General features: G+C 44.0%; 1 protein-coding gene across 5 annotated transcripts in view; it reads right to left on the bottom strand.

The window, feature by feature from the left end:
* DGKI (diacylglycerol kinase iota) overlaps positions 1–18,821 on the bottom strand; it is a 208,073-nt gene extending 189,252 nt beyond the window's left edge. For 2 of the 5 annotated variants that reach the window (XM_050324754.1, XM_050324755.1), the window contains exon 1: positions 18,456–18,798. In XM_050324754.1, coding sequence (XP_050180711.1) covers positions 18,456–18,646 — 191 coding nt within the window. In that variant the 5' untranslated portion in view covers positions 18,647–18,798. Of the gene's footprint in view, positions 1–18,455 lie in introns of all 5 variants that reach the window. The other 3 variants (XM_050324758.1, XM_050324757.1, XM_050324753.1) reach the window with 3 other exon arrangements.
* Positions 18,822–24,586: the final 5,765 nt, after the last annotated feature.

Genomic DNA, 24,586 nt, shown 5'->3' with positions numbered 1-24,586 from the left:
TATTCTAGCTCCAGGAATCCTGATTTTCCTGACACAACCAATTCCAAACAGACAAGCTACTAAAATTTGAAGCACCCTCACAAAGGAAACAGTTAAGTTGCATCAAAATTGATTTATCTTTTACATTTCACTTCCATCATATCTGCAATATTTATTTTTTGAACCAGTTACAGTGGAATAATAACCACAAGTACACATAGCTTTTCATGCTTAAACACACAATAAAGAAGATCCACAGAAGAAAAAACTGTGTGGCTGCACTCCTGAAAAAGTCCACATGAGACAGGAAATCTGTCGCTCATTCCCATGGATGAGATTTCCTTTATAGCACAGCATCCTGATAGACCCCAGAAGCTCAGAGCAATATCCTTCTGGATGCACAACTGTTCCTTCAGTGCATATTTACTGACTTTCATCCAGCCCATCATTCTTTATTTGGAGCTATATTTTTATGCACAAAACAGTAGCTTTCAGAGGAGGCAGGAGTTATTAAAAAGTTCATCTGTTCCAGCTGCTTAATCCTCACTTAAACTCATCATTAATCCTCTTTTTATGACACCATAATTGTCCCTATGGCAACCAATTATGATGTCACAAACAAGATTAGAATTTTAGATAGGGGAACAGAATTAGCTTCTTCATTGTTTGTTTGGGTCCTTAGCGGCTGTCACGCCTGATCAAATCATTGGCCCATGAGTTCAAGAACTCTCTTTTCAATATCCCACCAGTACCTGGTATTTTAGGGCAAGGCAGACAAACACAGGCAGCAGTGTGTACCCAGTGAAGGACAGAAAGTTGTAGTGCACAGAGAGAACCCCTTTCCAGCCCCTGCAGGTCACAATCTCACTGCCTGAAGCAAGAAAACATTGGCAGCTTCAGTGACATTGTGAGTGCTCAGTAGTCTGACTTGCTACGAATGCATTTCATTTTCCTTTTAAAAGCCTAATCCTCCTTCAGATTCTACTAAATATTTCCCTTCAATGATTTGCTGCAGCAGTGAAGTCCCTATTAAACATACACAAAACAATCATGTATGGCAAGTATAGAAAAAGCCTCTGAGCTCACTTATGTCATCGTATTTTCTTCTACTTATAAACCAAATAACCACAGTCTGCCATCTCTCTTCCTGGCGAATAATCACAAACACACTTGAATGCCTGAAGTGATTTACATTATCCTTCTCTAGTCCTTTTTCATTTCATCTGTACTTTTTCAAGCTCCCAATGAAATAAAGAAAGAAAAAAAGGGAAAAAGAACAAGAGGCCACTCAGGTACCACTCAGAACATCATCAACAGCTGGAGGTGTCACGTATTCACGATAAAGAGGATTTCACCCCAGTCCTTCACCCACCCCACAGGTTTGTCTTGTGCCACTGGTGAGGTGAATGCATTAGGGTAAGAGCAGGAGTTAAGCTAAGAGCAAAGCCCACCAAAAAAGAGGGCTGTCCCATGGAATAACATCAGGACCTGCACAGAGCCCCTCCCACTTCTAACACATGCTCCTTTCAGCAGCCAGGTCTGGCTTTGAACCATTAAGGAACAATCCTGAGAGACCAGCATGGTCATGGGCAATCCATGTATTTTACTTCCCAGGTAATTTATTGTAGCTCCTGGAAAACATGACAAATGTGCCCCCCTAGATATAGAGAGAGGGCAAGAGATTTACTTTCGTGTCCTGCACTAGATCAAATCACAAAACAAGTGCCTCCCAGCTGCCCTTGCATCTGGCAAAGCAGTTTCCTTTCAAGATGCAGTTCACAGCAGGCAAAATGGCAACATCTCTACTTGGCTGGAAAGATATTGCAGCACTTTATAAAACTGACATACTTGCCAGTATCCACTAAAAGAAGTCACCACTTCCACTTCAAAGCAAATTTATATCTTGCCAAAAGAAAAAAAAAAAAAAAAAAAAAAAAAAAACAAAAAAAAAAATCTCCTTCTTAAAAAAAAAATCCTTTTTATGAGAAAAATTTCCTTTTTTTGTTTTTTCCATTTAGAAACAAAAACCATTCCCAAACACTATCAAGCACATACATCTATTCATCTTATTTGTAGGAGGAATCCACATTAAAACTAATTTTAGGTTTGTAAGACTGCTTTCCACCCACTGCCTGCCAGTTGAGATGGGCTCTTCCAGAGGGCAATTAGGAGCCAGAGACTCAATTATGCTGGCAAAACAGTCCTGTGGAGAAGACTCCCTCATGTGCTAATGCCTGCTGAGGACATCCAGGGAAGGAAGGTAGCCTTCCCAGCCTGAAACTGTCTGTCAAGAATAGTTCCTCCTCTCCTCATACTGACTTCTTCACACTTATCAGTACTCAGAGTCTTTCCAGAGCCAGTAAGGAGTCACACCAACCATCGAGGCGTCCACGTGGGGACTGATTCATCGCAGCAGACCCATTAGAAGGAAATGCATTAGTCTTAATGGCAAGAACTGCACACTCACATGGTCTCTTCCCAAGAAAGTTCTCAAATCCTGTGGGAAACATATGTCGGGAACAGCAAAACCAGAACAAGCAGACGCTGTTCTATGACTGACAATTCAGCAATCCATTGTCCAGACATAATTTACTATAACAAACACTGCCTTGTAATTTGCCTATTATTTATATTCCTCTTCAGGCTGTAGTTCCCAAACCCCTTCAGCCTTGAACAGAAGACTGCCTTCCACACACAGCCATTCAAAATATGATGGTTCCCTCCTTCTACACTGCCCAGATTAGTTGGATGGGAGCTCCTCAGTCCAGAGAGCCAAATCTCACAGAAAATTTGACTTCTACAAATTCTCACCCCGCTGACCCGAGCACACTGTGGTGCTCAGCAACCAGAGCATGGTGGGAGAGACCACCACCCTGCCGAGACCCACCCACCTGGGAGAGGGTAAATGCTGATCCAACTGCTCCATGGTCAGAAAGGAACAGCAGAAATGGCTAAAAAAACCCAGATGAACGTTTCCTAAGGGCAGAAGCCTTTTCAGCCCTAACATCACACATCACTTTCATTCTCTGTGTAGGACAAGTTGATGCCCAATAAGTGACTACTTGGGTTTCTATTAACCAGGTGCATTCCAGCAGTAGCTGCAGAGACAGACTCACAGATACAGAATGTTCCCAGAAAGAGAAGGAAATTAAAAAAACAACCACCACTAACCAGACACCTGACGTACATTCAGCTTTCAGACATCCCTGGAGAATGGCCTCCCTGTTTAGGTATAAAAATACGGATGGCCATCCACTACCCTGTATTACTCTGATAATATACTTAAATCATGACATGAAGAAGCTCCCACTAGCAGTCAGAGGACAATTCATCTTCCATGTTCATTCAGTCTCTGGTCATTCAGAACAGACTATCACAGGGCTGACTAATGCTAGATGTGGATATTACAACACATTTCTATCATAAAAAATGAATCGTGACCAAGATAGTTTCACAAATGCTATCAAATAACTTTGGCTTGCCAGAACACAGCACTTCCATTCTTTGGAAAATTCTCATATTTCAAATCAAAACAAAATAACTTTTCTCTTCTGAATCAAAGTGAAAAAAATGAACTCAGCATTAAGAAATTCCAAGGAAGTATAATATCAGCTATCTATGTTTTAGTTATAAGGATGACTATACGAATATGTTGCTTATCTATTTTTTTGAAAACAAATCAGCATCTTCCCCAGAAGATTTCAGTTGGAAAATATTATGCTGAAATTAAAAAAAAAAAAAGGTTCCACAGGGAATTAATTATTCAGCTACCCTTCTCCACCATAGAAGACTGGAATTACAAGCAGATGCATATATTGTGGTACCCCCACAAGTATTACCTCATGCCCAATTTTCTGTTAATTTGGAATGAGCGAAAGGTCACTTTATTTTAAGAAAAAAAAAATCATGTGTTCTCCCGTTGCCACTCTTTGAGCAGACCCTTCGCAGAACGCCATTGAAATCTTCCTTGTTTTTTAGCACGCACCCACAGCCCAGCCACATCGGGCACGAGCCCTCCAGGCACACCTGCCTGTTCCCAACACCTCTGGCACGTGAGTCAGATGCTGACACTCACTGTTGTGCCTGCAACCGCCTGACACGAAGACATTCTCACTGTTTTTCATTTATCCTCCTATTATTTGTGTTTTCACACATAATAGAAGCTGCTTTGTCTGACTGTGTAGTAAATTTGTCTCATTGTCTTACAACCTTGCTGCGAGAAGCTGTTAAGATTGATTCACAATAGGGCCAACATTTCCATCAAGCAAATATCACGCTCAGCACCTGACAAATTGTGACACCGTTTGCCAAAGCAACTGAATCAGGAACAAAAAGCTCCCACTGCACGCTCGAGTACGGATGGCTGGGGAAGGGACCATCGTGCAGGAAACAAGGACCACTGTCCAGACCCTGCTCAGCCACAGCAAGACCTGGGAGAACCCCATGTTTTCTGGACAGGATCCTTATGTTGCGGGTGGGAGTGGGGGGGAGAGCTGACTTGAGATAGCAAGCTGCTTCTACAGGAGAGGAATTCATATCTTTCTCTTCTTCAGCAATTGAATCGAATTGAGAAACTGAGCAGTGGTTCTGCCATTCCAGCTTATTCCTTCCTCCTTTTCTTTCTCTCTGCGCTTCAGATCCCTCATGGTTTCCTTCAATCTTGGAAAAATTATCGTTATAAAGCACTGCCTAGTGCACCTTAAGCACAACTTTCCGTTGTTCCTTCCTGTTCTCATCTCATATTATAATTGCTGGTGACCCACTGGAAATGCCTATCTTTGTTCACCTGAAGGGTCCAGAAGTCTGATTGGAGCTGAAATTATCAAAAACTTCTTTTTATGACCTACAGCTCCCAGCATAAGCAGGTGGGAGAAGCAGACACATTCCAGAGCTCCCAGACCCAACTGCAAGCCCACATTCACATCCTTCAGGAGAAAGTCAGGTTCAGCTTTCGTTTGGTAAAAGATGTACAGCTGCAAAGGATAGTAAAATAAGATCATGGGTGGCAAAAAGGCAAGACCATCTGGTATCTTGGCACTTCACAAGTGAAAGAGGATGATCTCTGATTTCTGGGAAGGAAAAGACATGAGTAATCTTAGGATAAAGGCCAAAGACTGAAAATAAAGTGAATTACCTTTTTTTCTGCTAAGTCAGGAGAGAGGCATAATCAGTCTTTGATGGAATTCTCCCTGCCCCTGCCTGTACTGCAACTCTCCCTGAACAGACAACAGCCCTTAGTGATTAGGAAATGAGGAGGAACGAACACAGCACTTTGACAACCATAGGTCAGCTCCCCTCTTCCTTCCATCTCTCTCCACAAATTATTCATCTTATCTTCTCTTCCCACAGAAAAACAGTAGGAGCTGTGAAAAGAGATGAGCCCTGGGGGCAGCTGTGGCTTACTCTTTATCTGGACCAGCTACTGACATAAGCACCAAATTCAAAACCTTTCTTCAGAAAATAAAGGGGAATTGGAAATGTAAGCAGCTATTGCATGGACAGGACTGTGAAAGCAGCCTCAACCAATCAGAGTTCACAGCAGAATTACATCTTGTTGCTTTATTTTCTGCACTAGGGAGGTGGGGTAAGGGGAGAAGAGCATATAGAGCAATCCAGGGATTAGGGAAAAAAATACCATATTACCCAACCAAGGGATTAGAGAAGGTTTTTCTTTAAATTCCCTGCTATCTGATCTCTCACCAGACATGAGGTGAAAATTGGAAAGAATGCATTCCTTCCTCTTGAATAGGTGACTCTAGATGACTACTTATGAGGAAATAAAATCATTTGTGTGGCATACTAAACATCTCTTCCAGTTGCAGCCATCAGAGATGGTTCAGGTTTCTGCCTTTCAATTAAAAAAAAAAAATATAATCATCACACGTGAGGCTTTTCTAAAACACATTCACTAAGGAGGAAGCTCACACACAAGCTTTCCAGGTCCATCCTGCCATGGACAGAATTTCTTTGAGTGTTTCTGTCTTGAAACTGCCTATGGGCTTGAACAAACATATATAATGCTTGGCTTATGTTGTTGATGTCCATCACATTCCCAAAACAGGTCTGGACTGCAGCTTGCTGTGCACTGGGAAAGCCCAAGCTATTCCCAGAGGGAAAGACATGCAGCATCTTCTCTGGAGAGCAGAAAACCTGAGCTCTTGCCAGCCCTCCCTTTGGAGGGCACCAAAGCCTTCCAGGCCAGTCTGCCCACAGCCATCCCTGCTAAAGGCTGTAGTTTTTCTCCCTGTCAGATGGATTAAGGTTTGATAGGTAAGGGTATTTTTTGGGGAAAAAATATGCCACTCCTAGGTCACTAGACTGAAAGCCATCAGGTTAGCAGTTTCTAAACATCACATTTTAAACTCTGTGAGGGGGTATCTCAAATGCTGCGTTGGTCTCAGTCCAGCTTGTAACTGCCCCGGTATCACAGCCAGCATTACTCATCCTTTTACTATCTGCTGAAAAAAGAGAAGCAAAATGCTGCCAAGACAGAAACCAAATAACCTGACACTCAGTAATTTTGCTGTTCACTCTGGAACACAGCACATTTATCAAATGATGATATGGCTCATATCAGACTCAAGGAAATGAAAAACACCGTTTTGCTGTTTGCCACCCTGGCTGAATCAAGATTCCCAAAGCCAAAAGAGAGTCCTCACAACATCATAACATTACCCTACACCCAAGCCCCTGTGAGCCCACTCCAGCATGTTTGTTATGCATCAGTGGGGCTTGTCAGACACCTCTCAGCATTCCTTTAATACTCCAAAAAGCTGAGGGGGAAAAAAAAAAAAAAAAAAAAAAAAGCTGGAGAAGCCAACCTGTGCCTCTTCCTTTTTGCCATGGGTTTGCATTGTACTGAGAGGGACAGTCTTTACGCCCAATTACACTTCAAACATGCACATAATCACTTTGCAGCCTCTGCAAGAGTCTACCACTGCAGGGCTTGAAAACCTCCTATATTGCAACTCTGAAGGGGAAAGGAAGCAGCTTATCATGAGCATCTTGATAGTAAAGAATCAGAGATTGAGCACTGGACTATAAAGCTCATAATAACCTTGGAGGCAGGAAAAAAACCTGTTTGATCAACCTCAATAAATTAAATTTAACCTTGTAGAATGTGAAGTGTTCATATACTTCTGTGTTCTGCATTCATTGTACCACGCACTCCACAGTCCCAGGTATAAAAACCCACACAGAGCACGGGTGTCTTGGTGAAGGAAGGCCAAGAAAGGCAAATGACAGAACTGAAAGAGACAGAGAGCAGCTAAAAAATAAAGAAAGCCAGAAATTCTACCATGGTAAACACTGGGCAGGGCAGGGACAGAACTACCTGCTCCAAAGCCAGATATACTGCCCTGCAAGAGAGGTGACAGCTGCAATTGTTGGCTACCTGCAGAGACCAAAAATGAAAAATAAAGAATAGCTTAAGTTGTTTTCACCAATGGAAGGCCACCCACAACCAAACATGTCAGCTGCATTGATACTGTTGCTAATTCCTTCTTCAATGTCATTTTAAAATCAAGCTGAAACGTGGAGGTGACCACAGTGCCTGAAGCAAAGGTTCCCAGGAGTACAAGCAGCTGGCAAGACATTGGTACTGGATATCCCTTAAGGCAACAGAATCAAAGGCACGCATCTGTTGTTTCCTATCTACGTGGGGGCATTTAAAATGTGAATTCTCTCAGTGTCTGAACTTGCAAGTCATCTCAAAACTCAGAACTTTATCCACGTCTTTGTCATTTCACGTACTTTCACAAGAGAGTCCATTGCCCTCTAGGGCTTCATCTCAAAACCATAAATCAGGTTAACATCAGCAATTACTAACCAAGGACCTGGTCTAGTGTGCACCTACACATGGCATTTCATTGCCTTCAGAATACCTGCAGGATTCAATGCTCCAGGCAGAATGAAGCTCGATGTGTTTTCACAACAAAAGGATATACTCCTGGGATCATTCACTAATTGGATAAAAGCATCAGAACTACCCCATTACCATCCCTAGAGGAAACTCATTAGCAACCTAATGAAATAAAGTGATGACAGGAAGGTATTTTCTCATCATCTTTTAATGCTAACAGGCTTTAAAGCTATTTTGCTTCCTCACCCTCTCCTATGGTGCCCAGAAACCCCATGGCACCTCTCAGAGCATCACAGGCAGTCCCCTCTCCTGCGTGTTACACAGCATCAGGGAGCAGTTTCAGCACACACAGGGATTCTAAGATGTTCGACTCATCATCTTTGATGAATCTGTGCAATTGAAGCTTAATCCCTGCCCCACTTGGAAAAGGTTCCCCAGTGGGTCAAGCTTCCTTCTGAGTCATGCAATTTAGAAGAAATATAATCCGACTATTAGGGACTTGGCTGTTTGTTTTTATGACAAGCATAACTTGTGAGCATTTGAAAGAAATTAGAAATATTGAAACAAACTTTACAATTCTCAAATATTTTGAAGCTGGTGAAATTACAAATATTGAAGTGAGCACTACATAAGCATAGGACTTCTAATAATTATGTCTATATTAAATATGATAATTTCTTTTTCTCCTTCTCTGAAAAGCATCAGATCATCCCCCCAAACACTTGTCTATCACATAACCTTAATCAGGCATACCGTGGATGGACATACTAAACACATATTCCTTAGTAACAGTGAGGGAGGACCAGGTAATTTTGAATACATTTGAAAAGAATATTACAAAGCAAGACAAGGTGTTCAACCACCACATTCCCACTACCCACACCTCTGACCACTAAACACCTTCATCCAAGTCCCTGGAGTTGGAAAGGAGCCCAGATCTCCCCACCAAGAGCACTTACATACATCCAGTCAACCAAAGGCATCAATATAATTTATCTCTGCAGTGCCTCTGTAGCATAGCTGAGGTTATAGGGCTGCCAGCAGCACCATTCCCCAATGCCAATAAGTGAACTCAATGCTGATGGTATCATATTGATGTATTGACCTTATTGGCAGCCTGAGGGAATAGCATCCTATATCCTCTCATCTCTCATGTTTAGCCACAAAAGTACACAGGAGGAGCAATGACACCTTAAATTAGTACACCTCAAACCCAAGTACAATTAGACACCTCCCTTCTCTCTGAGTACATGGCCATTTGTCTACAGCAGTGGTGTTAGTGTTAGGTAATCTCTAGGGCTGGTGAGCTGGAAAACTTTCTGGGTAGAATTTGAATCACAGAATGACAGAATATGCTGAGTTAGAAGGCACCCATCAAGATCATCGACTCCAACTCCTAGCCCTGCACAGGACACCCCAAGAATCACACAATGTGCCTGAGAGTGCTGTCCAAACGCTGATCTTAGGTACTGAATGTTATAAACCCTCCGAAAAAAAAAAAAAAGGTGGATGGACCAGATGATAAATATAGCAGTTTTCCTCTATGAACTATAAGTTTTAAAGTTAACTAAGCTTTTGAACAGCTGTTAAATGGAAAGGGATTCTGGCAGTGCCATTCAGAGCTGCAGCTGAATGGAAAGCTGGAAGTGAAAGGTTCAGGACCTTATTATCAAGTTTTTTTCTAGCACAAGCATTTCAAACGACCAGGCTTTCTCAAAAATGCAGTATAGAAAGTAGTGAAGAAAAATCAGGCTCAATCCCACAGTGCAGACAGGTTTAGCCCTGCACCAGCTTCCTTTGCAAAGACCACAGTAGATCATGACCATTCATTCATCAGAAATGTAATAAATCATTCCATTTCTCCTCAACCTCTCCCCTACCTTTATGCTGGGCCATTTCACTAAGTTAGCTGGAAGTATCATGGCATTCAGAAGAATCACTGGGGCAGCCTCGGGCTACTGAAGCTCCTTAAAAATGAACCCTCCCATTTGCTCAATGACATAAGTCAGAAGTAAAAGTTCATAGAATCAAAGAATGCTATGGTTTGGAAAAGACCTTGAGGATCATCTATATTCAACACTCCTTCCATGGGCAGAGACACCTTCCACTATCTCAGGTTGCTCAGAGCCCCATCCAACCTGGCCTTGAACACTGCCAGGGATGGGGCATCCACAGCTTCTCTGGGCAGCCTGTTCTAGTGCCTTTACCATGCTCACAACATAGAATTTCTTCTTAATATCTAATATAAACATGGTCTCTTTCAGCTTAATGACATTATTCCTGTCACTACAGGCTCTTGTAAAAAGTTCCTCTTCAGCTTTCCTGTAGGCCCCCTTTAGGTATATTTGGTTGTATTATACTCTAAGCAAGACCTAATTACAACATTCATGCACAGCTGTCCTCTGCCTCTCCCCCAACTTTCAGGTTGCAGATTCAATCCTTTTCTGTTCCACTATACTTTTAGCCTCTATGGGAGGTCTTGCTGCTAGTGCTGGAGTTGAGGATCTGTTCCCACTTTGTCACACAGATTCCATCTGCACTCCTAAGTAAGTCAATTTATGTTCTTTTCTTCTGTTTCTCAAAGTGCATCTACAAAGACTCGGGTCCTACACTGCCTGTGTTATGAATTGTCACGGATTACAGCTTTACACATGGAAAAAGCTGAGATGAAGTATAATGGACATTGAAGCATTACACTTTGTTGTTTAAGGTAAGGCTTTGACCAGAACACCAGATTTGTTTTGAGTCAAAAAACAAACAGCCCCTTCCTCTACCCTACACAGTCTCCTACTTCATTTGTGAATCTCTTCTGAAGACAAAGATGGGGGGCTTTGGTGTTTTGTAGGAGGAAAAAAAAAATCTAGTGAAATTTAAAGTGAGAAAGCCACTTTTCTCTCTATCCACAGTCATCCCAAGCCCAGTGTTTCCCTCAGAGACCAACTCAAGCACAGACTGGACAGTCTGTGCCAGCCTGTGGCACACAGCAGCCAGCACATTAGACAAGGTGTTGCTGGTGTGAGGACTGCACACATCTTAATCTTCACTGACAAAATCCTCCCTGAATTCATTTATAGGCAAAATGCAAAAGACAAGTTTCCAGGGAGGCAAAAAAAAGCCTTTTATGAGCTGGCTGAGAGGCAATAAACTTCCCTGCTGGCAGCATTAAACGGGCTGTACATGCAGCAGCAACTGCCTTACCAGGAGCTCAGCATCCCGAGGGAAAGGGCAATAGGAGAATTCAGGGCTGAGAACATGGGCACCAGGGAAGCAGTCATACCCACAGGCCAGCACATCCACACCAAGAAAAGCAGGAAAACAGAAATAAAAAGCACAGTATAGACAAAAATGAGAAGTGAAACCAGAGAAGCCTGGTGGCTTCAGATGTGCCTGCAAAAACCTGGGTCTCAGCTCTTGGCACTGCATCCATCAGACCCATGGCCTTCACCATGAGCAAGCACATTGACATTTTATATACATAAATATGTATTACCTCAGAGGAAAGTACAGTTAAATAAAGGCTGAGAACCCACACACCATACATTGGCATTAGCAACATAATGACATCCCTTCATCTTATGTTACTGGGCATTTATACAGAGCATGCACCGAGGCTCCAGAACACGCAGCCCACCCTGGCACACTTTTCTCAGCCCACACAAGGTCCAGCAATTATTTAGTAGAAAACACAGGTGGTTTTCCCACACGGTTGCAAAATGCACAGTGAAGACCTTCTTGCCCATGTCCCATCATATACCTTCCTTCACCCTGAAGTTACTGTCTGTGGTATCACTTAACCCATACACAGCCATCAAATGCCCAGCACTAACCCCAGGGAGTCTCCTACAGACCCTCTACACAAACATCCACAGCCACGTCTAGGTGTGCTCTTACACATTTTTTTCAAATACACCCAGTCACAACAGCTCTTCTCTGCTAAGAGCAACAAATCATAGAATCATTCAAAACCACAAGGAGGAGACAAAAACCCCAAACCAAAGCCAGGACACGTGTGAGAACAGCATAACTGAGTTCGCGCATCACTCCCACTTACAAAGTGTTTTTAAAAAACCAAAACAAGAACTTTGCAGAGCGAGACACAAAAGAGTTCAAACTTTCCACATCCATTTCATTCCAAGGCAAAGTTCCTCACTGATGGTTCTCTAACTAGAAGAAGTAGACACAGAGAAATAAGCCTTCCATTCCTGATTTTTTATTATTATTATTATTCTTTCCCCCTCCCTCTTTGTTAATATATGGGAAATCCTTTGTCTGACTGTCAACGTGTATCTCATGCCCAGGCTCAGCTGGATGTACCAATGAGTAAGAAGGAAGAGCACAGAAGCTGATGCACATACACATATCCTTCCCAACACTTCAGCCAAGTTGCCAAATAAAAAACAAACAAACAAACCAACAAACCTGTCAAAAGGCTGGTGAGGTTTCAACCAAATAATTCTATCAGCCCCATGACTGACCCAGGAGAGAAGAACTGACTACCTGCTCATTTATTCCAAAGGACTAGCCAGAACTAAAGTGTTTTTCCACTTCATCAAACTTATGTGGCATCTGATTCAGCACTTTTTACACGATGAAATTTTCCACCTGCAACAGTAAGAGGGCAATCTGAGTCTACAGGTCCGTGCCTGTGCTACACAACAGCTTTATTATGTGCCCATAGAGGCTCCCCCTTTCAAATCACTGATGCACTTATCTCCTTCTGAGTATGTACATAATTCCATTGCAGCTCATGAGTAATTTTATTCATTCACAATATCTCTTTTGTGAAGGGCTGCTAACCCCAGATACGGAAGGGAGAACGTCAGACATGCTCTAAAGTCAAAGACAGCCGCTTTACTTTGTGTGATATAGAGACATTAACAGCCAGACTTGCAGCCACATCCCAGTGTCAGGAGGGAACTTTAAATGTCAGCTTGGTTTTCCCATGGTACGATTCTTCTTTCTGACTATCAGAGCTTTTTTCTGCATTTTGCTTCCACACGGGATTTCCACCTCAAAGCTTTATAAATCAAATAGCTTCATGAAGGCCCCTTCATGTACCAAAAACATCCAGTGATCTGCTTTGGGAGAAGATGACAAAATGGTGATTAAAGTTTTGGGTGGCAAAGTGAACCGAGTTACTGTTATGAGAGTGGGTGGTAACAAGATGTGCAGTATATACCCGAAACCCTCAAAGACAGTCGTAAGCAGATCTTACGAGATTAGGCTGGAGAGCAAGAATTATTTTCTTGACATTTGGTAGAAGATAAAAATTCACCCATCCTTTATGTGCAGAACAAGCTCATTTATAGAATTAGAATGTATTGAGATTCAAGGAAACTTAAGTAAAATAATCAATACAATCGAAAGATCAAAGGCTTGTGTTGGGTGTTTTCATTTTTACGAATGCCATCCAGCTTTAATTATTTATAATACTTCACAGTACACTAGTAAATGCTGTCATATTTCATAAAATAATTAAGCCTTAGTAATAGAGACACCTCTGCCATCCTGTCTCTGTTTAATATTTACTGAGAAGAGATGCATGTCTTATGATCACTATCATGTCAGTAAATAAATGAAGCAAAAAAAAAAAATGAGGATATTGCTTATCCTTACATTTCTATTTTGGTCTAAAGCCCCATCTGTAGTCTCAGGTACTTATACGCTCATCAACAGCGACAAGGCTTGTGTAATCAAGGATTTCCCAGAACTTCTCTGCTATAACTTTTTCCCCTTCAAATACAGTGATGAAACCAACTCTAATTATAACTCCTGTTAGTTTCTGCCGTGGCAGACAAGCAGTTACTGCTGATGCTGCAGGAGGAAAGGCCAGCTTGATTCTTGGCTTCGGCTTGCAGAGGAAGGGTCGGGAAAGCACACAAGGCACATCCCAAACAAATTCATTTGGCAAGTCAGAGAGAAACAGCATCCAAGGAAATTCAAACCACCTATTTTAGATGGTGACATCTCTGAGTGGAACCGGACACAGTGAGCTATGAAAACCAGCAACTCCAGCCACTCCCAGTACTAAAAGGGAAATAAATGGTTTCTTCCTCAGGCAAGACTCCTTGGCCAAAGACAAAGCACCATAACTGAGCTACCAAGCCTATTAGCAGCACAGGTCTCTGAAATGATTCACTGTGGTCCCACTCTTGGAAATTCCTGAGTCACGTACGAGCAAGGATTCTAAAGCCTGCCACCCACTGCCTCAGTCAGGATTTCTCCACTTGGTCAAAAAGAAAACACATTTCTCTAGAAAAACTGTTCTCCAGTGACAAGTGTTTGCCAAACACCACTTGAGCTCTCACAAGAGGGCCATTAAAACTTACAACTGTATTTTTATTTCCAATACCACTAATCAAGATTCCTTGGATTTCTAAATAATAATTAATTAAGACATTAAAAACCATTTGCTTTATTGATGGTTTCAGTTAGTTTGCCTTTTAGGTTGTGTTGGTTGTTTTGGTTTTTCAGGGTGGGTTTTTGTTTGTTTGTGGGATTTTTTTGTTGTTGTTGTTTATTTGGGGTTTTTTTACTTTTACTGTTTCTCTTATCTTAAAGGATTAAATGACAAGACTACATTTCAGATGAGTTTTTTAGAGCTGCAAATACCTGCAGGAAAATTGCAAGATAGAGCTTTATTTCCTCTTACCTTAGTTTTCATTGTGGAAATATTCTTATTGAGCATCCCTTTGGTATAATCTGAATTTCTCTTTATATAAAGCATTTCTTTGGGAAGCAACTTTAATCTCTGCTTTATCTAAAGGAGACCATTATGTTCCACGCAGATGTTTGCATTGACAAAATAATAAAAATTACAAGGAAAGAAAAGTTTACATAATAGTTTTGTGTCTCAATGTCTTGTAAATATTCTGCGGGGTCTAGAAATGAAGGAGGCTAATACTATTTCAAGAACCAAACTGTGGAAAGCATTTCTCTCTGGCAGACATACATATTTAATTCACTTTTTTTTTGTTTTTTTCATTTGCCAAGCTTTTCACAGCTGGGTGGAAAACCAAATTTTTGATTTGATCGGTTTATGGGGGGGAAAAAAAAATTTCATTTTGTGAGCCCAGATTTCAGATTTTCATCAGAGAAGCCAAAACATCATTAAGATACTTAATTCCCTATTTGCAGGGTTAAAAAAAAAAAAAAAAAAAAAAAAAAAAAAAAACAAAACACCTAGCCCTAAACTTGCCGCTTAGCTGTTGGCATTCTGATGTCAGCATCCCAATCTCAAGTCAGCTGGCCTCATTTAACAGCATGAGGCTGAAAAGGGAGACCGTTTCTCTGGCTTTCATTCAGTCTACACAGCGACCAGCACTGCAAGACACCCCTCTTCAAGGGATTGAGGCTTCTGATTGCAGATTTCCCCTTCCCTCCCTCTGCACCAGCGGTTCCCTCCGGCCGAGCTCCAGCGGCAGCGCCTCCCCCCTCCCCATTCATTACATCAGGCCGGGCAGGCGCCCCGTCTGCAAATTAGGATCCACTTAAGGGACGTGTGTTGGCAGCACACACACACAAACACACACACACACAAACAGACACGCTTTAAACCCATCAGCTCCCGCACAAGCACAGAGGAGCGGCACATCCCCCCTGGGCGTGGATACGCGATTACAGCACACACTGCTAGAAAGTAAGCAGCGAGCAGATGCGTACTTTTAACGGAGCTACTGGTGTGGACAGCGGGCTTTATGGATTGTCAGGTGCAAGGTGGCAGTGGCTGGGAACATGGCAAAGTCATGGGAGCTTTCAAGCTCCCCATGAGGCACACCGGTGTTGTTTAAAGCAAGTTTTTCCTCCTGAGAGTTTGAGTGGGGGACAAACATGCCTACGTTGGTATTTACTACACAAAACCCTTACATATTTAATCCAGTAGTTTCTGCATTTGAAGATAACTGCCCAAATCAGTGCAAAACGTTGATTTCTGAACTATGTTATGCGTGGTTTTGTTACAATTCTAGAGAAACTAACAAGTTATTTGCATGCAACAACTATGTCATTAGCTAATTAGATTTGCATTATAATTAAAGAATGTACTGTTTAGCAAGACCAAAACAAAAGGGAGGGAGGGACGGAGGGAGGGAAGATAGTACTTTAAGCCCGTCTCAGGTAAACCATAATGTTATAATATTGGTACAGTAAATGTTTTTCTTCCTTTTTTTCCCTTGTGACAATACCTTGACCTCCTTTTCAGTCACCTATTCCATTCTTTCAGCTGCCACCAACAGATTTATTTTTTTACGTGCTCCATGAATCTTTGTTATTTTAAGCAAGTTCCAACTGCTGTGGGTTTTTCTCCTGCATATATAAATACAGCTGCATAGGTGTATTTCAATGTAATGCACCTGCATAGAGAATCCTAAATGAGCTGTTTGAAAGTCTGTAGGAAGCCTTGACTAAGTCCTATTCTACCAGTAGATAAGGGAGTGCAAGTGACAATGTGAATAGATTCTCCCGTATATAATATAGCCATTTACATTTGCAAACGTATTCCAGCACCATAATTTACTGAGAAAAATGGTAGTAATTTAAAGAGCCTGGGGGGTGCAGGGTGTGGAGAGCTCAGTGGAGGTCCTTTGTGGAAGTTTTCTACTCTTTTATCTATCCAGATTGTTCTCATTATGGATAAATGATAGAGTGCACATTATCAGTAGGAAACCAGCTCCAGAAGAGGACAAGGTGGGGAAATCCAAGGATGCAAAGAAAATGTACTTTCTTGCACATATCAAGTCAAGCAGAACAAGTGATATGCATAAAGAGATGATTAAGAAAAGGCTTTTATATCTGAAGGTTCAGGACTTGTAGATAGAGGAGAGGAGGGAGGAAGAAGAGAAAACAACCCCTACCTTTCCTTCTACAATGAAATGCTTTTCCTCCTTCCTATTATGAAACACTTACAAATATTGACCATGCAGAAAACTTAAAGAATACCCATGTCTTTAACACACTTCTAGACAATCTAGAGAGCAGAACATTATAAACAGACTTCAGTACCTCCTCCCTGTACCACCCTGCTCCTCCTCCCCAAAAAAGGCAGAAGTTGCCAAAATACTGAAATAAGAAAATAAAAAACCTGAATAAAGCACCTCCAAGATTTCCATACCAAGAGCAGATGCATTTGGAAATCTGCCTCACTGGCAGCTACTTGACTTCAACAGCTCATCTACAGACTCTGCCTTTACCTGCAATAGACTTGCCCCTAAATGTTGCGTGCTAAGAAGACTGTCAGGGTACAGGTGCAAAAGTACAAGAGATGACTTGACTGATGCAATGTTTTATAGGTGTCCAGCAAGTTTTCATTTTCACATCGTTCACCTTATTGAGTCCGCTATGAATCATCCCAGACTTCACACTCACCAGTGGGGCCATCAGCCCTCATGGGGAAAGCCTCTCTGCACACATGAAATATTATATAAAACTTCAGCTATGAAGAGTGTTTAATTACATCATTTTTAAGCCCTGCCACATGTAGAGCTTAGACTCAGATCAGCTGAGCTTTCTCAGATGTAAATTGACAGCACATTAAGTATCCCCGTGTAAGGGGAGACTCTTCAGCTAATTTACCTAGGGCTAGAGACACTCTTCTTGCAGAGACAGAATAAGTAGCAGCTCTGTGTTTGCTGTCCTCCCAGCTCAGAGGGCTTGTCCCTAAGCACACTGGAGTACTAGTTACTGATGGTGTGCTGCCTCCACGGGGGCTCTGCAGCTAGAATTGGGTAAGACTCAGAAACTTTTTGGCACGAAGCTTCTCAGGCAGCAATCAGTTTTAGCAGATGTTGACCATTAACAGATCCTAGCTGGTAGCAAAATAACAGACAAGCCTCACCAACAGCTCCTTCACACAGCAGTATTTACAGAAGAGAGAAACACATTTATTTGACATCAGAGATAGGAGATAAACGCACAGCCATAAAAACCCAAGACCCCAGTTATGAAAGTAATGCCCTGCTTTGGCATGCCCCGTGGCATCCCGCTGGCTGCCGCTCTCGGCCCCTCAGCTCCAGCCACGCGTGGGGGAGCCGGGCACGGCAGCCCACCTTGTAAGCCACTGGGGCTTACGCAACTGCTGCCGGCACGGGTGGGGAGCGGACAGGGAGGGGAGACCCGCACCCCGTGAGACATCCCACAGAGAAACCCCTCTCGGGAGCAGCGGTGCCACCAGAAAGGTTTTTCCGATCCCTCTGGCGAGCGTTTGGAGGCGCCGGGAGCACGGGCGGCTGTCTTATTATCGGAAAGGGCAAAGCATGAAGACAGAGCTATTCCCCTGGCAGCCGGGCGAGATCCCCGACTCTTTCTCTGAGTAACTCTGAAGTTCACCCACGTACACCGACACGTTCCCCGTCTCCCCTGGCGCTGCCGCGCCGGAGGAGCACCCCAAACCTGACGGCAGCAGCGGGGCTCTGCGCAGGTTGCCGGCTTAGCGGAACGCCGGTCCGGGAGGGCTCTTTTACGCTTCGGGATGAAGAAAAAAAGCCCCTCCGGCTCCAGGGTGCTGCCCTCATGCCGCTGCCCGGCTGCACCGCGGCCGGACCCGCCTGCACCTCCCCACCCACGGGTGCCCGGAGCCCGAGAAGTGCCCCCGAGAGGCGCCCGCCCGGCCGGCACCCACCTGTAGGACACCTGCTTCCTGAAGGTGAGGCTCCGCAGCTTCTCCTCCAGCGACTCCTCTGCCGCGGACAGCCCCGGCTCCTCCGGGACCCCGGCGGCTCCCGCCGCTTCCCCGCCGCCCTCGGCCCCCCGGCAGCCGCTGCCACCCGCCGCCCCCGTGTCCTCTCCGCCGGCTGCAGCGGGGGGGTTCATTGCGTCGGGGCAGTGGGGCCGAGAAGGAGGAGGTGGGGGCAGGGGAGGCCCGGCCGGCGGCTGCAGGCGCTGGGGGGCGGCGGTGGCCGGGGGACCGCAGCTCCCGGGGCCGCGGGGCGCGCTGCGAGCCGCGGCGGCTGCAAATGGCAGCGCGACCGCGCAGCATCCATCGGCGGCCGCACTGCAGCGGGGCATTGTGGGAAACTCCCGGGTGGCCACGCCCCACTGCCACGCCCCGCCTCCCGCCAGCCAATCGCCGCGCCCGCCACCGCGCCCCCGCTGCCACGCCCTGTCGCGACACGCCCCCGCCCCATCCCCGCTCCTGGCCTTACCGCACCCGGCTTCCTCCCGGCGTCACATTAAAACCACCTTTGAGAGCGAGTCCTGGTGCCGCGGAGCACCCAGAGACGCCCTCGTCTTCTTACAACCCGAGCTTGTTTGTCTATCGATTGCTTCTCATTTTTCTCCCCAGGCGATGTCAATTTGGTACGCACAGAATGAAAGCACCCAACTTCAAAGAGGTTTCTTCTGACACAAGCATCACGGTGCCCCTTCGTGAAATTAATTGTCCTCCCACCTTGCTCCCTGCTTCTCCCTTTTCTTCACTGGGTGTCACTAAGGAAGGCTTTAGAGGTAGGCATCAGCATGGAGCTGTTTAAGCACGTGAGCTGACAGTGACAATAAGATTAAAAAGCACAGAAAAGGTCAAGGTCTGTTACTACACAGAAATTATAGCAGGAATTATGCTCAGCCAGGGCTTTGTTTTCTGGATCTGAAAGTTCCCCAAGGTAATGCGATTCAAAATGGAAAGACATAAGGAAAAAAAAAAAAAAAAAAAAAAGAGAAGCATGGACAATGGCACTCTACAGAGAGGTCATAGCCCACAGGAGCAGATTTCAGAACCTCACCAGATCCACAGATGACTTCCCTAAGCAGCCTTACCCATTCTTTGTGATCTCTGTGCCACAGCACAACCGTTGCCATGATGAACACCATATGCACCACATGCCCATATGCACCAGCATGCAAATGTTCCAAAATCTTGAGCATCAACCTGGTTTATGACAGTCAATAAGTTTTTTACATTTGATCCTTGCTCCTTCTCCCATGTAAACATTCAGCTTCTCCACGTGTAGCACATGCTGTATACACATTTTTCACCTCAGTTTCAGCACTGACAGGCTCTCCATGCCAGCCAATTGACAACTTTCTGTCTCTTGTTGGCAGTAGGGAAGGGTCATGAAAAGTGGATCTTTTTACTACAGTATGAGTATTTAATAGTTGAACCAACTTTCAAGGGTATATTCTACCCATATGCATAACCAATGCATACATTCCCTACATGCACACGTGCTTCCTCCAATTGGGATATAAATTTTCTCCTCCAAATCTCAGAGTATTTTTAGTTACTAGTAAAGCACACAGACTAAAACATAATTAAGCAATGTAATACCTGACTTATTAGAAGCAAAACTAAAGTTCTTATTCAGAATTGTAAAAGGAAGGTCTGGATCTTGCTCTGAACTGTGTGCAGAGAGATTTACATACCACCATGGAGCTCTACCAAAGCCTTTTCTGTGGATTGGGCTCTCATTTGTAAAGTCTCCAGTTTAACTTCCAGGGAAATCAGCAGACAGTGTTGCTTGTGAAAGCATTCAATTTAAGAACACCTTTTGCAGTACAGAAGTAATCCATTTTGGGTAGGTACTGTCAAAGGCCAGTTCAGAGCCAGCCCGACAGCCAGCTTCAAGGATGAGGAGCAGCACCCTAAGCCTCTCTCTCATCAACAGTATCTTTAAGGTTCTGTCTTTGATGAAAACCAACACTATGAGAAGATGCCGACGATGTGCAAAAAACCCCTTTAACTGCAAATTAATTTTGCACTCGGTGAGCAGAACACTATGTATCATCTCACAGCTTTATTGTCTTGGCCTTTGGTCCACATAAGAACAACTCTGTGGCCTGTGCCCCAGCTAATCGCTCCACCTCCCACAGAGCATCTGGAGCAAAGCCTAACAACTAATCAGAATTTCCTGCCCCCTCTCCAAGCCACTGAGCCACCTCCTCCTCCAGCATAAGCCTCCTGTGACTCCTGCTTGTCAATAACCGTTTTGCCTGCATGACCAAATTTACACTCTGCTCTGGGATTACCTGTTTTTCCTCCGACTGCTGCAACTTGCATGACTCATTTGCAACGTGAAGTGCTAAACTGACTTCCTATGCCTTTTTCTGAATATGAGCAATTATGAGACAATCTGAGGCTCGTGAAGGAAAGCCCTGCTTACACAATTACACCTGGGGCGTAGCTGTCAATCCCTGTGGTCAGAGCAAGGCAGCAACAGCAGAAGCTTTGGAAGAGCATCACGTTTGCTCCAAGACATGGCTGCAGACATACTGCTGGATCAGGAGGGAAAGGATGAACACAAAAATAGATTTTTAGCAGGTTTTGCTGGTATCTGGGATCATCACGCTAGCAAAAACCTGAATTCCCATGTCTGAGTTCCCATCTGTTTAAGCACTGTCAGGTTAAGAGGAGCACCTCGCATCGCTCTGCGGTGACTCCCCAGCTTAAGTGGGAGGGCTGACGAGGCTCAGCAGGTGGGGAGCTCTTTTTCCTGGGTGGAAACTTCTCACCACACTGCATGCTTTGAATAGCCTGGATTAGAATTCCATCTAGAATAGGGCAGACGGTGGGAATGAAAGAGGAAATGCAGCGAAAGGAGGATTTCAGCCTTTTGGAGTAAAGCCAGGGGAAGGAGGTTTATTCCATTACTCACATGCCTGTTAAATCCCATTTTGAACACTCCAGTGTGCACAGACTGTGTGCACTGCGCTAAGTTTTATTCAGAGTGGGAGGGACTGAAAATCTTTTTCCTAATAGAAAAGAGGTGGATATATGAAAAAGGGCATTGGGGAAGAAAAGGGTGGGGCAACCTTACTTGTTCACTGTGCCAGGCTACCCAGTGAGAAGTCAGTAAACATTCCATATTCCATAAGATAATGCAAAATTCATCCTCAGGAAAACCTTCAGCATTCAACCTTCAGGAAAACATACAAAATATATTTATACATATGTGTACATAAATGTTTGCATCCCCTCAAAGTTTTATTCTGTTTTTAAACGTGACTGAACAAGCAGCCAGCTTCCCTTTCCACATCCAGTGCTGATAGATACCCCACAAAAACATTCACAGCACCTGAAGTTCCAGTAGAGCACTGCTTATCCATTGGGTAACTGAGGGATGCTGAGGCTCAATGTGCAGGGACCCAGCTCAGCTCAGCAGATCGCCCTGTTGGGCAGAGCTGCTTCACCCTGCAACAACAATTAGCTCTTTGTCAAGTTACTGCTCTCTGGTACATTCTGTTTATTTTTACCATTTTCCAGTTATTTTTCAGCACTGCTCCCCTTTCTCCCTGAAGGCTGCCATAGCCAGAAGCATTCCCTGGTACCCAGTGCCAAGGTGTTCGTGGAGATGACACAAAGTGTCACTTGCGTGGAAGTGCCTGGGTGCTGCCCCTTCACGGATAGCATGGATCAAACCCAGGTTTTCATTACAGAAGTTTAAAAAAGAGGGACAACCAGAACCTAAGCATTTCTTTAGACAGTGGAAGTGAGACAACCCAACAGTCATGGACTTGCTCTACAGTGATTATCTTCCCTCAGTGGTACCACAGCAAAGATAGGGGCCAGAACTTGTAAATTCCTCCTTACTGGAGATACACAAAGTAGTAATTCTATAGCAATGTATAGATCTCATGTAGATACAATTCTATGTGAGTAGAATAATAAAAAGTCAAAGAAGTCATTCCTGCAGACCGTTCGAAGCCCACAGAGGGACACCACCAAGAAAATGAGAAATCAAATAAATAACTTCAACTTTTTGAAGCACAAACTGGAGGGAGACAAGACACACTAGCATTATTTATTAACTAGAAAAGAAAAATGCTTTTGTTTCCAACCATTAGCTCCTTTGGATCATCTTGCTTTGCTTAATCTCAATGTACTTTATAGAGAGGAGGAAGCTACCACTGGCTTTGCAGATCAGGAGTCTGAAACATGGAGAAGGGTAAGCCAAATTCACCAGCATGCCACAAGCATGAGGTTTGTGTTTCTAAAAAATCCCACAGCAAACAAACCAGGAAAGAAAGCACCAGCAATGACTCTTTCATGAAATACCTTCAAGAAGAGTGAAGACTGTGCTTGTTGTAAAACAGGTACAAGCAATAGCTAATAGCAAAGGGAGAAGACTTACCACTCAACCATGCCATGAGAGGCATCACAAGCGGTATTACCTGCCCTGCAAGGGGAATCAGCCTGAGAAAGGAGTATCAAAATTCAGCCTTGACTTCAAGCAGTAACATGCTTTTCAGAGAACAGCATGTACCGGAGGCTGATAGGTAGCGAGGCTGACAGCTCATCACCCAGCATTTCTTCATTGTATGTGGGTTTCTTTTTTAATCACAGACTCCCTGCAGCATCACCTGCTGTGTGATGATTTAAGGGTAATACTGAGATCCAAGGAGATTCTTAACCAATCGTTAATCACTGGTCCATGTTTTGTATGCTTGCAGGAACTGAGCTCAGCTAAGACTAAGCTGAGGGTAACTTTCCTAATCAGTCACAGTCTAAAGATTTTCCTCTAAAAATGCTATATATGGCTTGATGCTGCTAACAAGTACCCTGGATCAATAGTTCTGGTAAGTGAAATTGCCTGTTCAGAAAGCAAGAGGCACCCACGGTAGAGCTTTGGAGGAGCTTTTTTTTTTTCCTCCACTGCCAATTTCTTTTGCTACTTCGACTTTTTTAGCCCCAAACCAAGCCATTTCCGAAAATCTGCATTAGCCACAAATGTAGTGCAGGCCACAATGTTCCAATTTTCATGGTACGCTGCCTTCTCCAACCTCTAAAGCAGTCTTCTTTAAGAGGCCTTGAAATGGAGGCATCAAAGCCATCTGTCACGCTCCCATTTTCACTTTCAGTAAAGCTGGAACTATTATTTCCATCACTAATATTTCCTGCAGAGGATAAATTCTTGGTTGCTGCTGCACGGATGCATGGTGTTCATATACGAGGTCTCTTTCCTAGTAGAAAACTGGCGTAGAACAAATTACCACACCATTTCTGATGCCAGCTCTGCACAGGGGAGAGTTGTCACATCTGTACTAGGCCGTCTATCGTCAAGTTCCCCGGGTGGCCAGCAAAGCCACAGAGTCCCCAGACTGGAAGAAATTAGGTATTTTCTTTTCCATGTCTGCCCAAAGTAGTAGAGGTCCACCTCTGTCCCCTGGCTGGATACTGTTCCTGGGCTGCTGGGCATAAGGTTGAGTGCTCACACAGGCAGAACACCTTCTGCATTGCTAGAGAAAGCTCCTGAGCTACCTCAGGGATGAGTCAGGGTAAGGGAAGGACCCGAGGCCAAGAGAGGACCCAATCCCTAAAAGCCAAAGCAGAAAGAGCTCTCTTAAGAGTTCACTTCAGTTTGAGCAAATCCAGTGTAAAGACAGTGCAAGGAAAGGCCTTACCTTCCAGAGGGCCATTTGGCCCATACGACTCGAGCTCCAGCATGCCCTAGCAGACTGGTATCACTGGCTGAAGCAAGTGCCCCCTTGAACATCAGCCTTCCTAGATCCCACCTTTAAGGATATTTAATATTAATGGGGTTGTATTGCATAGTTGCACTGAAGTGCCATTATCATTATTAAATGCCATCAGCCTGCACCTAATTTCCACATAATTGACAGACATAATTCTCTGCTAATCTCAAAAAGGGAAGGGGCAGCCAGCTTCAGTAAAAAACCACATCTAACTTTCTAGCACCCTGCTAAATTACTGGGGTTCTGCCGTGTTGAAGATGGACACATTGCATGCAGCGCCACACCTGGGAAAGCCAAGGGCCCAGACCTTTTCCAACAATCAGGAGGAAATCAAACAAGTTGTAC

This window comes from Myiozetetes cayanensis, unplaced genomic scaffold (assembly GCF_022539395.1).
Source record: "Myiozetetes cayanensis isolate MyiCay16 unplaced genomic scaffold, myiCay2020 scf3, whole genome shotgun sequence".
Classification (NCBI taxonomy): domain Eukaryota; kingdom Metazoa; phylum Chordata; class Aves; order Passeriformes; family Tyrannidae; genus Myiozetetes; species Myiozetetes cayanensis.
Note: the sequence above shows the minus strand (reverse complement) of the source record. Positions and strands in the feature narration are given on the sequence as shown.